Source organism: Panthera pardus, unplaced genomic scaffold (genome assembly GCF_024362965.1).
Source record: "Panthera pardus isolate Hobbes unplaced genomic scaffold, ASM2436296v1 HiC_scaffold_21, whole genome shotgun sequence".
Classification (NCBI taxonomy): domain Eukaryota; kingdom Metazoa; phylum Chordata; class Mammalia; order Carnivora; family Felidae; genus Panthera; species Panthera pardus.
The window spans coordinates 14567385-14582731 of NW_026526777.1; the positions used below are offsets into that span (position 1 = coordinate 14567385).

The 15347-nt window shown below is 45.3% G+C and overlaps 1 protein-coding gene across 4 annotated transcripts in view; it reads left to right on the forward strand.

Moving 5' to 3' along the window:
• Positions 1-791: 791 nt before the first annotated feature.
• The window catches only part of ESRRG (estrogen related receptor gamma), a 625497-nt gene continuing 610941 nt past the window's right edge, over positions 792-15347 (forward strand). For 3 of the 4 annotated variants that reach the window (XM_053908974.1, XM_019465627.2, XM_053908977.1), the window contains exon 1: positions 792-875. Coding sequence is in view for 1 of the 4 variants with exons in the window: in XM_019465623.2 (XP_019321168.1) it covers positions 874-875 (2 nt within the window). In the remaining 3 variants the exon portion in view is untranslated. The remainder of the gene's footprint in view (positions 876-15347) is intronic. The other variant, XM_019465623.2, reaches the window with a different exon arrangement.

The window sequence follows — 15347 nt, forward strand, 5'->3', positions numbered from 1 at the left end:
CAAGCAAGGACTCAACCCCGGCGTGCGCCTTCGGTCTCCCGGCCCCGCCAGGGCCGAGGGTTCAAGTAAAGTTGCCGAGAGGGGGTTTGCTAGCACCGGAGGGTTACTGTTGCCCTGGGAAAGGAAACCTGTACTCTAGGAACTCCTTTGTGCCCTCTCTACTCACCCTTTCGCACTTCCCTCCCAAACTCGAGATTACCTAAATTCCCTTCCTGGCATCTGAGGAAACCCCCAAACGCTGGCAGTTTTCCGCTTTCCTTCTGTCGCTCCAAGTAATCCCCAGGGAAGCCCGGCTCCGTGTTCCCCTCCCCCACCCTGCACTACACTCAACCCCTAGGATCGCTGCTCTCCAGGACCTTTGCCCTTCATGGCAGGTACCTGCGCGCCTAGCAGCGTGTGGGGGTGGGGGTGGAGGGGCTGCAGCCAAGGTAGGCGGAAAGGGAGGGTCAAAGAGGCGGAGTGCCCCCCTTGCAAAAATACCAAAACTACCGTAAATTCCACAAAAATTAAACTCCACCTCGCTTTCCGAATCTGTCCCCTCCCAAATCCTGTCTGGAGAGGGGCGGGAGGGGTGGTCGGGTCGTCCCCGGAAAGGGGGATTGTGCGCAAATGTACGCCCGCTCCTCTCATTTGTTAGCTGATTCCGTCTAAAAGTTCGCTATTTATAGGCTACTTGCGGCAGCCCGAATCCCCGTGCCCGCTCTCCTGCGCGAAGTGCGCGAGGTCCCCGCGGCGCCGAGCGGCCCGTCTCGATTGTGTCCCGTGATTTGTTTTTTGTTTCTGCCCTCGCACCGCAGGCAGCCGGGGAGAAGATCTCGGGGAGTCCCGAAACCACCCACCCGCAGTAGTTGAGAGCGGCTCTGCAGTCCGACCATGTGAGTCCGCGCTTGACCCCGCTGGGCGCTCGCGGGTGGCAGACGCGGGGGAGGCGCTGCGGCTCAGCCGCCGCGCCCGCGCCCCTAGGGCTTTCCTCCGCCTGTGCCCCGGCCCCTGCGACCTCCAGCTCCGCTCAGCTCTCTCACCCCCTCTGATTTTTCTCTTCTGTTTCTCTCTTTCCTTGCATCTCTGACTCTGCCCTGCTCTCAACTTCCAGCTGAGTTTGCATCTGGGCACAAAAAGAGACAGCACTGGCCTTTACGCGGGAGGCGGGGTGGGCTGGGCGTGTGTGTTTCATCAACAGGGAAATTGTGTGGGGCTGAGGGCGGGGGAGGGGCGTGATGGAGCGGGTCTGGAGCGCGGCCCCGCGCGCTGGGGGAGGGGACTAGGAGCGTTTGGATCCAGACCTTTCCTTTTGCCGTGGCACGGATCGCGGGATGAGAGTCAAGTGCTCGGGAAGCCTCGCCATTTAGGACCCTCCCTCTGCGATGCTGGGACAGATGTCTTAATCAAAATCTCGGAACCACCCCAGTAGAAAGGAGGGAAGGACGTGGGTACAGGATAAGGCTAGCTGGGGAATAGGGTCAGCGTCAGTTCCCTAAATTCCACGTAGCACTGGGCGTTGCGATGCCCCCTTTTCCCCAGCGGCTGCGGACAGGACTCGCTTGCGCAGACCGCAAAGGCGCAGGCGGATCTCGGCGGTCCGTGGGCCTTGCCCTTGTCCTGTTTTTTTATAAATGCCAGAACCTTGGAGGATGCCTATGTGTTTTAGAAGTGAGACGTCAAGAGGGCGGGGAGCCGCGCGGGCAGGAGCGTTTCCCGAGTCCCCGGCACGAGAGGCGCGAGAAGCGCTCGGCGCGCGTTTATGGCGCGGGGAACGGCTGTGCGCGCGGAGCCGCCGCCAGGCCGGCTTTCTCGCAGGCGCGCGGCCTCAGGCGTGAGACTCGCGCCCCACAGGTCCAACCGCCCTCCTCTCCCCCGGCCCCGGAACCGTGGCACGACGTGCGGGGGCGGGGGCGGAGGCGGTTGTGACTGAAAATAACCCGGGGCTCAGATCCGTTTGGCCGAAGGACAGAGCCCCAGAACGGAGGTGGGGAGGAGTTAGGAGCCAGTGAGGGGAGAATTGCGGCCTCCCCTCTCTCGCGCGCGCGCAGGGCCCCGCGCCCTCGCCGGCTTAACTTCTTACCCGCCTCCAATTTCTGCTCTCACAGTGGATGTCACACTTGCAATCCCCCTGTGGCCACATCTCCAAAGCGTTCAGTCGGCCGCGTGGCTAGACTGGTGGGCAGCGAAGAGACAAGACGGGTCTATGGCAGTGCCCGGGAGAGGGGACCTCACTGTCCAGCGTGCGTGCACCCAGAGTTCCCTGGCACAGAGGTGGGGGAGGGGTCTGATCCCAGCCCACGTCCCTGCTTCTCTCCAGACCTGGCCCTGCAGGGACATTCTGGTTCTGACAGGACGGGGGCCGCCCACACCCGGCCCAGAGCTGTCCCGATTCTCACCCCTGCCCGCCCAAGACAGCTTTCAGGAACTCAACTGCCAAGTTAAAAGCAGAATAAAGTTTCTGCTACTCTCCCTGGGCCACATGAGGGGTTATGGGTAGATGTCAAACTTAATGCAACTGTGCACCAGAAACTAGCGGTAGGGACCGGTAAATGTCCGCATTCGGGGCCTGGGGGAGCGACGTCTTAGTATCTCCCCCTCCCCACCCCACCCCACTCCCGACCGTAAATGCCACTCTGCTGTCCCGTGGCGCGTTTTCTGAGCCTCTCCTCTTTACGCAAGTCTTAAGAGGAAGACAGGGAAGGAAGGGGAGAATGACGTCAAAGAAAGGTGGAAAGGGGCAATGAGAGAAAAAAACGCGCAGTAAAGGGACCGGTATGGTCAAAAAGAATGACCTCTAGCTAGCTGTTTTTTCTCCTAGTCCCCCTTGAAAAGAACACACACGGCGGCGTTTGGAGGCCGGTGGAGTTGCCCAAGACAAGAACCCCCAGCCCAAGTTCTCTGGCCTCGGCTGGCTAGTGGGTGGATCACCTCACACAGTGACTCACTTGAACTCAGCCTCCTCCGCTCCCGACCCTCAGCCACGTTCAAATACTCTGTCCCCAGTGTTCTAGGACACGCGCCACTCAGAAGCAGGTCGAAGATGGAAAAGGCCCAGCTTGTCTTTCCCAACCCTGGCGGTTCTACTTTGGCATGGAATCTGGGGCCTGAAGGTGGGCAAGGCCCCCCAGGCTTTCAGACTGGACTGTGCTGGGAAAAGGGGGCTCACCCAGCAGATTGTGCTGTTAGGAATTCTGGGAGCCGGTAGGGCTTTTTTTCTGGTCTCTAATGGGCTCTTAGAACTTGGCAGGTTCCTTGGCTTAACGAAGTAAGATGAACTTGCCTTAAGCTCTGGTTTAGCTCTCTCCTCTGCTGCTGTGCTGCAGGATCCTTCTTGTTCTGTCTCTAGGCTTCAAGTTATTTTTTGTCCCAGTCCTTCTGTGCTCTGCCTCTGCTCAGTGGCCTGCAGCCCCCCCTGGGGCTTTACCTACAGGGGCTCTGGATAGGAAGGACCCCGAGTTTTCCACCTGAGTGTGAGTGAAGATGACTTTCCACCCTCCAGACAGAACTAGAGAGTTCTGGGCCCAAACTTTGTGTGTGGAAGGAGGTGAAGGCAGAGAAAGAGGAGGCCTTTTTGTTTCCAAATGTACTAGTGAACAGAAGAGATACCCTTTTCTCCAAAATAGCTCATGTTTTCAAGGAACTGTGAAAGTGGCAGGATAAGGGACTGTCCTCTTCAAATTCTTTGGGTCTGTGACCTAGAAGCCTTGAGAAGAGGCCACAAGCAGGGAAACAATGCAGAGGCAGGGTTTGGCAGAGGTGGCCCACTTGGGAGCAAGGCCTTGCCTTTCATAGATGGCCTTAGATCACGGTTATAAATGGTGTCACCGTTTTATGAATAATCAGTTGGCAGTCCCTAAATCATGTTTTCATGGTGCCATGAGCTGCTCTGTCGCAAGGGTGAGATCACCCTGAACGCTCCCAGAGGAAGAGAGTGTTATGAGCCCTAAAACTTTCAGCTGCACTCTGCCAGCCCCTGTCTTCTTAAGCCCCACCTTTAGTCCCTTGTCTGCCCTCCTGTTCTCTCTACAGCAAAGCTGGGTCATCTGGGGACTACGGTGGTATCAGAACCCATACCAGTTCCCCCTCTCCCTGTCCCCAGACAGAGCTTTGACTGGAAAAAAAAACAAAACAAAAAGCAGAACAAGAAAACTGTTTGCTGTGTGTGGATGGATGAAGGCAATAGCCACTTTTCTCAAAAGCTGGAGCAGCTCCGTTCTCTGTCACCCCGAACAATCTTTCTTGGGTCAGAAGCCCCAGGACTCCAGCTGTGGGGTAATTCCTAACCTGTTCTCCCTCATAGAGACTCCTTTTACTAAGAAGTGAGGGTTTAGAGGATTGGAGTACAGTCTCCATCAGGATTCCATTTGATCATTAAATTTACACAGATCTGGGAATGGACCCCAGGCCTGAAAGGGAAATGGAGAAGGGGAATTCGCGAGAACCAAAGGAAGAACCGAGTGATTCTGTTTGACAAGGAATTTCCATGACCTCAGTGCTTTCCTCCATATGTCTCATCCTTTAACTTCATTTCCCCTCTTATGTGAAGAAACAGAACTCTCAGTTCAGGTGACTGTTTTGGCCAAATGTTCAGATACATATTCTGGCTGAGTGTTGTTAAAAATCTGACCACTGAATACATAATGTGCTCCTCTGCCTCACCTAATTTTGACATAAAATATAAGCATTTATTTCCATCAAATTCTTGTTCACCTTCAACAGGTTGGTTTTAGTTTCTGTATTTCTCAAATTTCCTTACAATAACAGTACATGAACCAGATATGTTCAGCTTCTATGAGACAGGATTATTCCCACTACAACTCTCCAGGTACTTCTGGTTAAAACTGCCTTTGCTTTTCACCTGAATGAGACACATACTTGAGATGGAAGTGAGTTTCTTTGTTTTAAACTTGAATTATTTAAATGCCTGCTCTTTTCCCTCCTCCTGCCTATTTGGAATAAACCTGGTCAGATTAACATTTAAATAGTTCCCTCATAAAAGGTAAATGTGCCTTTTTAATACAGAATTTTTCTTTGAGATTAAAAAAAAATCATGGCGTATGTTAAAAATTATTTAACATAAGTTCAGGAGATTGTATCTGTGAAATTCATTGACAACGAGATTTCTTTTCAGAACTTTGTGTGTGACTTTGTCATGCTGCTTTGTAGTTATATCCTCCCATCTAACTGAATCTGCCATCAACTGCTTATTAACAAGTATATATTCAAATTAGATTTTTTCCCAGCTTAAAGTTATTTTTCAACATTTTCCATTGTATAACCTAGTTGACAGGAAGGTTTGAAGGACAGAAAAATTAAGTTTTTAAGCATATGGTATATTCTTCTGACCCATTCATATAATCTATTTTATGGTTAACATTTAAGTAGTAAAAAAAAGACATTTCTTCTTGGGAGAAAATATAGGTCTTCTTTTTGGGGGAGACTTACTAATTAGTTTTTTCTTAATGTTCTTTATTTTTTCTATTAGATATATCAATGTTCTCTTTTCATTTGTCTCATGTTGATTAATGATACAAATTACTGATTTATCGGGGCAACTGGGTGGCTCAGTTGGGTGAGCTTCTTGACTCTTGATTTCAGCTAAGGTCATGATCTCATAGTTTGTGAGATCAGGCCTTACATCAGGCTTTGTGCTGACAGTGTGGAGCCTGCTTGGGATTCTCTCTCTCCCTCTCTCTCTGCCCCTCCCTGTTTGGGTTCTCTCTCTCTCTCTCTCTCTCTCTCTCTCTCTCTCAAAATAAACATTAAAAAATACTGATTTTTGATAAATCATAAACCTCCCTTTACCAGAGTCATCAATATTCTCTTATTTCAAATTAAACATTTTAATGTAATTTAGAAGGGAGAAGGTTCCCACATATATTCGTTAACCAGTGATAGCCACATTCGCTAAAGTTTTGATAAGAAACGCAGCATCAGAAAAGAAGCTTCTACTGACAAACCGACAAACCAAAAATGTTGTTCAAGGGCAAAGGGCTAATGATAAATGGCACCATGAAATGAAGGGAATAAGGACACGTTGTCAGGCACTGATCTACATGCAGTCTTTTGCTCCTTAATATCATTTGGGTGATACATTGTGCGCAGTTGCTTTGTATGGGAAGATGGTTCTTGCTTTTCCTGTTGAGGGTTCAAGCCAGTATTTTTTTTTAATGAGATAAAATTCCAGATATCATAAAATATTTAAACCATTTGCAAACATATAACGTAGCTCATTAGATTCACAATGATGTGCAGCCAACACCACTGTTTAAGTCCAGAGCATCGTCATCACCTGTACCCATTCAGCGGTCTGCCCATTCCTCCTCTCCTCACAACCACTCACCTGCAGCCTATATGTATGGATTTGCTTGTTCTGGACATTTTATAATTGAGATCGTTTAGCATTGGGCCTTTGGTTTCTCGCTTCGTTACTTAGCACAGTGCCGTCGAGGTTCGCCCATGTTATAGATGTTTCAGTGCTTCACTTCTCCTTCTGGCTGAATGATCCTGGATTTCATGGATATACCACATTTTGTTTATACAGTCCTCTGTTGACAGACATTCGTGTTGTTTGCGTTTTTTGGGTGTTATGAATAATGCTGCTGTGGGCATACGTTTACAAGGTTTTGCTCGGATGTACGTTTTCAGACCTGTTGGGGATAGTCAAATTCCTGGGTCGCATCATAATTCTGTGTTTCGCTTTTTGAGGAATCCCCACACTGCTTTCCAGTGTCTGCACAATTGTAGAGTCCTACCATAAATGTCTGAGGGTTCTAGTTTCTCTACATCTTCACCAACATTTATTCATTTTTTTATTTAAAAAACAGTCATAGCCACCCTCGCGGGTGTAAGTGGTATCTCACTGTGGTTTTAATTTGCATATTTGCCATGACTGATGATGCCAAGCATCTTTTCATGTGCCTGTTGTCCATTTGAGTGTTTTCTTCGGAGAAAGGTCTATTCACTGCCTTTGCTCATTTTTTTAATTGGGTTGTTTGTTTGTTGTTGAATTGTAAGAGTTTGTTAAAATTTTATTTTTTTTTTAACGTTTATTTTTGGGACCGAGAGAGACAGAGCATGAATGGGGGAGGGGCAGAGAGAGAGGGAGACACAGAATCAGAAGCAGGCTCCAGGCTCTGAGCCGTCAGCCCAGAGCCCGATGCGGGGCTCCAACTCACGGGCCGTGAGATCGTGACCTGAGCTGAAGTCGGACACTCAATCGACTGAGCCACCCAGGCACCCCATGTAAGAGTTTGTTATATACTCTGAATATTAGATACTTATCAGGTATATGACTTGCATACATTTATATTTTCTCCCATTCTGTGAGTTGTTCACCTTGATAATGCCCCACAATTCATAAAAGTTTTGAATTTTGATAAAGTCCAATTTGGTAGTAGTTGTTTTTAACAACAGGTGCATTTCTCCTCCGTGAGGAGACTCAGTCTTAAACACAACACAAAACAAATATTCAAAACTCCATACCCTAAAAAAAGAGAAGACTCTTCTGTAATGCCCAGAGAGCAGCTTTGTGAAATGCAGGTTATCAGGCAGTAACATAAAGTTACTGCTGTTCAAGGGAAGGAAACAGCTACAGCTACACTGACCTTTTTCTTTGAAGAAGTCCTGAGTTATTCAGATAAGATGTCTACCCTGCTGAATGAGATCTTTGATCTCAAGAAGACAGTAGGTGTTTTTTAAAAAAATATCATTATCGAATCCATCTTCCAAGAAATTTTAAATAGTCTCCTCTGTTTAAATAACATTAAACATCTGCCTTAAACCAACAACAACCAGGAAAATGAAAGAAAAGGTTGACAGGGTGTTCCTAACTTAGCAGTTTTTACACACAGCCACACACGGGCCTGTGGTCAGGTGATGTATCTGTAAAGCCCCTGGGAGAAAGGTCTTAGAGTCAGAGGAAAGAGAAACTAAATTATTGCAATGGAATTTAAAAGCAAAAATTAATAAAAGAGGAGGAATATAAAGGGACATTATTGAATGTAAAGGTTTTGATTATTCTCTCAAATTGGTTGGTTTTGGGTAATTAACATTTGGGTTAAAAAAAACCACACAGGGGGTTGAATCAGATCTTCATTTTATTTCAGTATTTAGTTATTGAGTAAGAGGGTTTATGATGAACACTGATTGAGACATCTCTGGTTCTGTCCATCAGAAGTATTGGACCAGATTTGTACATCTGCCATTTTAAGGGACACACTGTTGGGTAAATCACTGCACACTAAGCGTGCATGCCCAGGGTTCCTGCGTGAGTCACGTGCATGGCTGTCATCCTGAACAGTCCTGAGGGTTCTGAGGGAGACTGTTTCCTTGTCTACAGAGTCACATGTTTATCCACCAGTTATGGTGGGGAAAGATGGGATAACATGAAAATTATAAGGCATTTTGAAGTTTAAGTGTGAGCTTCCTTTTTTATGTGGCACTTGCAATGTTCCAGATATTATCCTAAGATTTAATGCATATTAAAAAAAAAGTTCTCAAATAACCCTGTGAGGTCGATACTTTCCCCCTGTTACAGATGAGAAAACCAAGCCCAGAGGTTTTGTATAACTTGCCCAAGGTCATGGAGCTGATAGGTGGCGGAGTTAAGTTTTGAATGAAGGCAGTCGGACTTGAGAGTCTGTATTCTTACTACTATATTATGCTGCTTACATCTAAAATCTAGAGATTTCTGATGAAAATTGGAGTCTGATTAATGGATTCAGCAAATGTTTATTGGGTACCTATTACAGGCCCGACTTTTCTGGAAACATTGGAAGGTCTAGGAATGCCAGGGCGGCATTCCTGCGTTCTCCCACAGCAATAATCTGCTGGAGTCAAGCTGTCACTGCCATCTTTTGATGGGGTCACCAAACTTGGCTTGATTCATTTACTTGGTTACCTGCGTAAGCCCTGTAATCAATCACATTTGTTCCTGCTAACATAAGACTGCTAATAGGCACGGGAAGTAGATGGCAACCAGAACATTAAGCACAAAGGCAATAATAAACAATAGAAAATAAACATTATGGCATGAATTCAGTTCTCCAAATTCACTTGCTGTTCTCGTCAACCACAGGTCGATGAGCCAACGAAGTTTGTTGGGTATCCACTGAGTGCTTGAGCTATGGGAAAAACATTTAAAAATTTAAAGTTTAGTATCAGAAGGGCAAGAAAAGCCAACACACACACACATACACACACACACACACACACACACACACACACACACACACAAATGACAACAAATTAATATATAGGATATAGAGTAATACACTAATTAGAAATTATTAATAGTCTTTGAAGCAGAGATCTTTCAGTGATCATTTTTTTTCTTTCTTATTTTATATATGCAAGATGGATAATAAGCAATATCAGATCTATTCCAAAGGACAGGCTTCAGAGTATACTGCAAAGTTGGGAAACAATCAACCCTATTTCTAGTGTTTTCAAAGGATTCTTTGTGGGGCGATTGAGCAGTTTTCATAGCAATTATCCTGAGTGCTACAGGCTCCAGAGAGTATTCAGAATGGAAAGAGAATTAAATGCACTGAGGACTGTATTGTTGTTACATGTAGTCCATTGCATTCTACTCTTTGAACAATGATTAATTATTATCAATGAAGATACTTGATAAATGGGAAATCTTTCCTTCTGTAAATATATAGATGCCAAAGAATTTAGCCGTTAGCTGACGTAAGAATGAATTGTCCACTTTTTAAAATTTAAATTTAAATTTTGAGAGAGAGAGTAAGGGAGAGGGGCAAAGGGGCAGAGGGAGAGAGGGAATCTTAAGCAGGTTCCACACTCAGCATAGAGCCTGAAAAAAGACTCGAACCCACAACCCTGGGATCATGACCTGAGCCGAAATCAAGAGTTGGACGCTCAACCTACTGAGCCATCCAGGCGCCCCAAGAGTCCACTTTTTGAAGGTCTGGTACAAGCAGAGGAAATATTGTAACATTCTGGGTGTTGTGGCCAATGTCGCACAGTTTGGCTCTCACCATGATTTGGGTAATTACTGTGTCCATAAGCATGAGCCAAATGTTCTGAGGAACAGTTTGCCAGGCTGACTGATATGGATGCATACACTATTGGTCCAGCTCTGTTTTGTCTGTCTCTAAATAATCAGCAGAAAATCTTTCTGTGTTGAATGCTTGCTGTGATAGAGTTTGGTTAATTCCCCACAACGTTAAAATAACTGTGAACTTATTGATTTGTTGAACAGTGTGTGTGAACACCTGCTAGGTTTCAGGGCATGGTTTCATAAATGCTTTTCCCCTTATTTAATGCTAGGAGGTAGGTCTGTTGGAGCTAGGTATGTAGAGTAGGGAATGTATTATGAGTCCCAAGAGAGGGAAGGAAAGCTGAGAGATTACTGCTATGGCCACATGAGTAGTGAGGACACAGATCTGAGTCTCAAACCAGGCTCTGGTACCAAGTCAGGGGCTCCTTTTCCACAATGTCTCTTGTTCAGCATTTCTGAGAGCATGTTCTACCTGAACAGCCATGTCAGGATGACGGTAGGATATTTGCGTAAAATGCGGAGTGCTGGGCCTGCTCTAGAAATACTGAGTCTCCAGGACTTGGCATCTTGAACAGTCCCCTCAATAGATGTTTATACACAGTAAATTTTAAGCATTGCTGGTCTAGATACTAAAAATTTTGAAATATACGATCAAGTTAATTTGACACTGACAAAAGATAGTTTGAGAGGAAAGGAGAAATTTTCTGACCACGAACAGTAAGTGCCAGTGCACTATTCAGTTACCTCACCGACTGGGATTTGAATATGAGATTTAAAGTGATCTTCCTATTTGGGGAGGTTGTCTTTATGTGAAGTATTCCATAGAGATGTGAAGAGTCATACATTTAGCATGTTCTGTGGGACCTTCTTTCCACAAGATATTCATTAATTCATCAAATATTTATCAAAGTATCAAAGTAGTGTGTTAAGCACTTGAGGAACAGCAGTGAAGAAAAGAGCACGGACCCTGACCTCATGGGACCCACAGTCTATTGAGGAGAGACGTTAATAAGCATTTTGCTTCAGAAGCTTTCGTGTAGACAAATATATTGTGGGTTCAACAGGTTTCTTCACGGCAGGACATGTCAGAGCCCTCGGTGTACTAATAGGCGCTATGCTTACCTGAAAGAAGGCTATTGTTGGTGATGTTTTCCAGACTGATCACAGGATCCTGCATATACAGAATAACTCCTAGGTCTAGTGTTCTAGAGAATGCTTTTTTGGATCTCACTCTCCTTACACACTTCGGTGAGATCCCTCCCCACCGGAAGGCCCAAATGGGTGGCACTGGTAGAGATATGGAGTGTATCTTAGGCAATCTAAGGGAATCTAAGGGAATCTCACTGCCCCTTCACCCTCCAGGGTAGCTTTGTTCTGAGATCCTGATGAACACTGGAATAAGCAACGGGCAGACTTTAGTCTGAGAACTTGTGTCCAGGAATCTAGATCGTCTCTGGACTGTCTTTGAAAGTTGGACTGGGCGATGAATTTGAACACGGAGTGGATCCCTGAATATGTCTCTGATTTCTCCAGCTGGAGAGGAAAGGCAGACCGATTCTTTCAGGTTCCTTCAGGAATTCAGAGGCCATCTGGGAGCATCTGGTGTGGGAAGAGTAGTGTTAGTGGGTTCACGTGCCAATCTCCCTACATGGAAAACTGCATATTGTTTGAGGAGCACCCAGCCTTTGGTTGGGTGCATGTAATCAGATTGTGTGCTGAGAAATACCTCCTGCCTACGCATGGTCTACTTTTACCAGGATAGTTGTTGGGAAAAGGAAAATAATAGGTATTTTCAGCGGACCGCCTGAAGTCCAATTACTTCCATTTTTTTTTTTTTTCCTTTTTCTTCTTTTGCTAAGGCAGTGGCTGGCTATATCTGAACAGAACAAAGTGACTTGGCAAATGCTCAGATAACTCAGAGAGGTGTGTTCACCTGATGGAGGGATTTCAATAGTTTTGTTGTTGACATTTATCAAATTACCCCGAGAACTGCCACATCACCACCTTGATTCCTGCCTGTGGAGAGTTCTTAAAGAAGCCTCTTCAGAATTGTTTGTTTTTCTTGGTTATGATAATATTTAAAGATATGTTGCTTTATTGTTCGTTAAGTACGTGCTTTATTCATAAACAGGTTTTACCACACATGCTTCCTCATGGGTACACAAAGTTAAAGAAAGAAATGAAGCAGATATCCCAGTAACTCAGAGAGCCCTCACCTGAGTATATAAATACTTGAAGCAAAGTGCGGTTTTCCCCCCTTTCCAGAGTTGCCTGAATGACTATTCAGCTTTTCACTCTTTGAGGAGACCCCAGATCTCTAATTGTTGGTCTCTTAAGTTCAAAGTCTAAGTTCAGTTTACTTTTTTAATCACTGTGAACAATAGGAGTTAGATGCAGTTGTTGTCTTCAAGGAGCTTTACATCTTCTTAGGCTTGGAGGTTGTCAGGAAGGGTAAGTACATATGTTTTGGCGTTATTTTTTTAAACTTTTTAAATGTTTATTCATTTCTTGAGAGACAGAGAGAGAGAGAGAGAGAGTGTGGGGGAGGGACAGAGAGAGAAGGAGACACAGAATCTGAAGCAGGCTCCAGGCTCTGAGCTGTCAGCACAGAGCTCGATGCAGGGTTCGAACCCATGAACCGTGAGATCATGACCTGAGCTGAAGTCAGATACTTCACTGACTGAGCCACCCAGGTGCCCCACATACATATATTAATACCAAACAAATATCTGATAAATGCTAAATTTGGAAGTATGTAAAAAGTTTGTAAGTATGGTGACAGTGGTTGAAAGGAGCTTAATCTGGCCATGAAGAATTACAAAAAGCAGACTTCTGGAGATTTCTTTGAGATTGGTCTTTGAGTGGGGCGCCTGGGTGGCTCAGTCGGTTAAGCATCCAACTCTTGGTTTTAGCTTAGGTCATGATCTCACGGTTCGTAGGTTTGAGCCCCATGTTGGACTCTTGTGCTCACGGCGCAGAGTCTGCTTGGGATTCTCTCTCCCTCTCTCTCTGCTTCTCCCCTTCTCATGCTGTCTGTCTATCTGTCTGTCTGTCTCTCAAAATAAATAAATAAATTTCAAAAAAAAAGTGGGTAGAATTGGAATTGTTGTAGCAGAAAAGAAAAAAAATATCCTTAGGGTTTTGTGTATAAAGATAAGAATGTGAATAAAGGCATGAACATGGGAGAATATAAGGCCTATTTGGAACACAGAGGTGTATTTGGGATGGAGGAAGAGGGGGAAGTAACAGGGAAGAAGGTCCCTTAGACATGATACACTGTTAAGTGTATTATCCATTCCTTTTTGCTTTTCATCTTCAAGACAAGCAGGGGGATTACTTTTGAGGCCATTGCTCACCACTCTTTGTGTGCCATTATTGTACAGGGCCTCTACCGGCAAGTGACTTCCAAGGGGGGGCTTCATTTCCCAGGCCCCTTTGCCTCTAGGTGGTTTTCAACAATGAGGTGTGGAGTAACTTTCAGGCCGAAGTGGTTCAGAAGCATATGTGCCCGTTCTACCATGGGCTGTGGAAGGGAAAAGCCTGGAAACAAAAGACTTCAAGATCTTAGGGGAGAAAGAGCTGCTGGATGGAGGAGCCTGGGTCCTGCTTAATATGCAGTTGGGGTTCACATAAGTGAGAAATAAACTTCTTGGTGTTGAGCTACTGGGATGTGGAGATTTAACTTTATAGCAGTTAGTTACCTTAATACAGATATTATTACAGGTTGATATAATATAGGCTCATAGATATAACTTACTCAAAATCACATTAATAATAAAAAGTGGGGCCAGGATACAAATCCAGGTTCTTTTTTAAATTTTATTCCCATGGATTTTATTACTTTCTAGATGCTAAGAGGTGTCGGTTCTCCACTGTTGGTTCAAACGTCTTTTTGGAGGTCCAGACTGGTGTAAACAGTTGTCTACTGGATTTCTCTACTTGAAAGTGTGTATTAGGGCATATTATATATTATATATCCCCCCAGAATAAGTGTTTTTAATGGAATGCTTGGTCTGGCCTGTCTGCTTCACTGACCATTGGTTCTTTCCATAATGTTTTTCTGCTAACCCACCTCCTGGTTATCTGAGAAGAAATCCAGGGCAAGCAGTTTCCTTTTAAGCAAATGACACACAGGTTGAGTACTTTGGCTCCTATTCCATTGTCAAGAACTCAGTCATGTGCACATAGGGAGGCTAGATAGTGCGGTCCCTGCGAGGTGGTTATGTGCTCAGCTGAAACTGCATTAGACTGAAGAGGAGAAGGACGTTGGGGGACACCATCGTTCTGGCATGAAGGCCCTCAGATATTAAGTTTCATTGGGTTTAGAAACACACTCACCTATCTATCCAAACTGAGTTCACGTCCTGTACTCCCTAACTGGGTTAATGGCCACACCACCCTCCCACATGCCCAGAGACCACGGTAGTATACTTAGACTTTTTCTTTTACCTTACTCTCCATTATCAGTCACTTTCGTCTCTTAAATATCTTTCGAAGCCGCCTGCTCTGCTTAATCCCCGAGTACTGCCTTGGTTTGTGCCTTTTTCATCTCTCACGTAGACTTGGAGGATGGCCTCCTAACTGGTCACCCTGTCTCCAATATCAACCTATCAAGGACATCCTTCACACTACCATGAGAGTGATTTTTCTAAAATGCAAATCTGATGATCATTTTACTCCCTTTTTACAACCCTTCAGTGATTTCCCATGGCAAAAGTCCAAATTGCTTTGCAGAGCACAAAAGGCTCTCTGTGGGTTAGTCCCTGAGTCTCTCCAGCCTCATTTCTGACACTTTACTGTTCCCCTCCTCCAAACAGATCACACCCACAGCTTCAGTTATACTGAGCTATGTCAGGCTGTTTCATTTCTTTGTGTCTCTGCTCATGTGTTCCTTCTGCCTAATGAATCATTATGTATTTTTCAACACCGGACACAGCTGACACCTCTTCCGTGGCATTATCCCAACTTTCCCTAGGCAGAGTTCATCACTGTTTCCTTGTTGTTTCATTTATTCCACGGATTTTATTATCTGTCCCTTTTAGTCACTGTGTTAAGCATTGGATGTGATGAGAAGTAGATATGGTCCCTGCCCTTATGGGGCTTAAAGTCTAATGGCAGGGTTGGAAATTGGTTGGATATTCCCCACAAACAAACATAAAATGGGAGCTATGATACATAGCTATGAAAATGAACAAAAGGGCACAACGATTAGCCCACAGTAGGAGAATTTAACTTGGTCAGGGAGAACAGGGGACTTTTACCAGGGAAGAAGTGTGCTTAAGTGGGGAAGGAACAGTGAATTATGTAGGCAGAGGGAACTGTGTACAAAACCTTTATG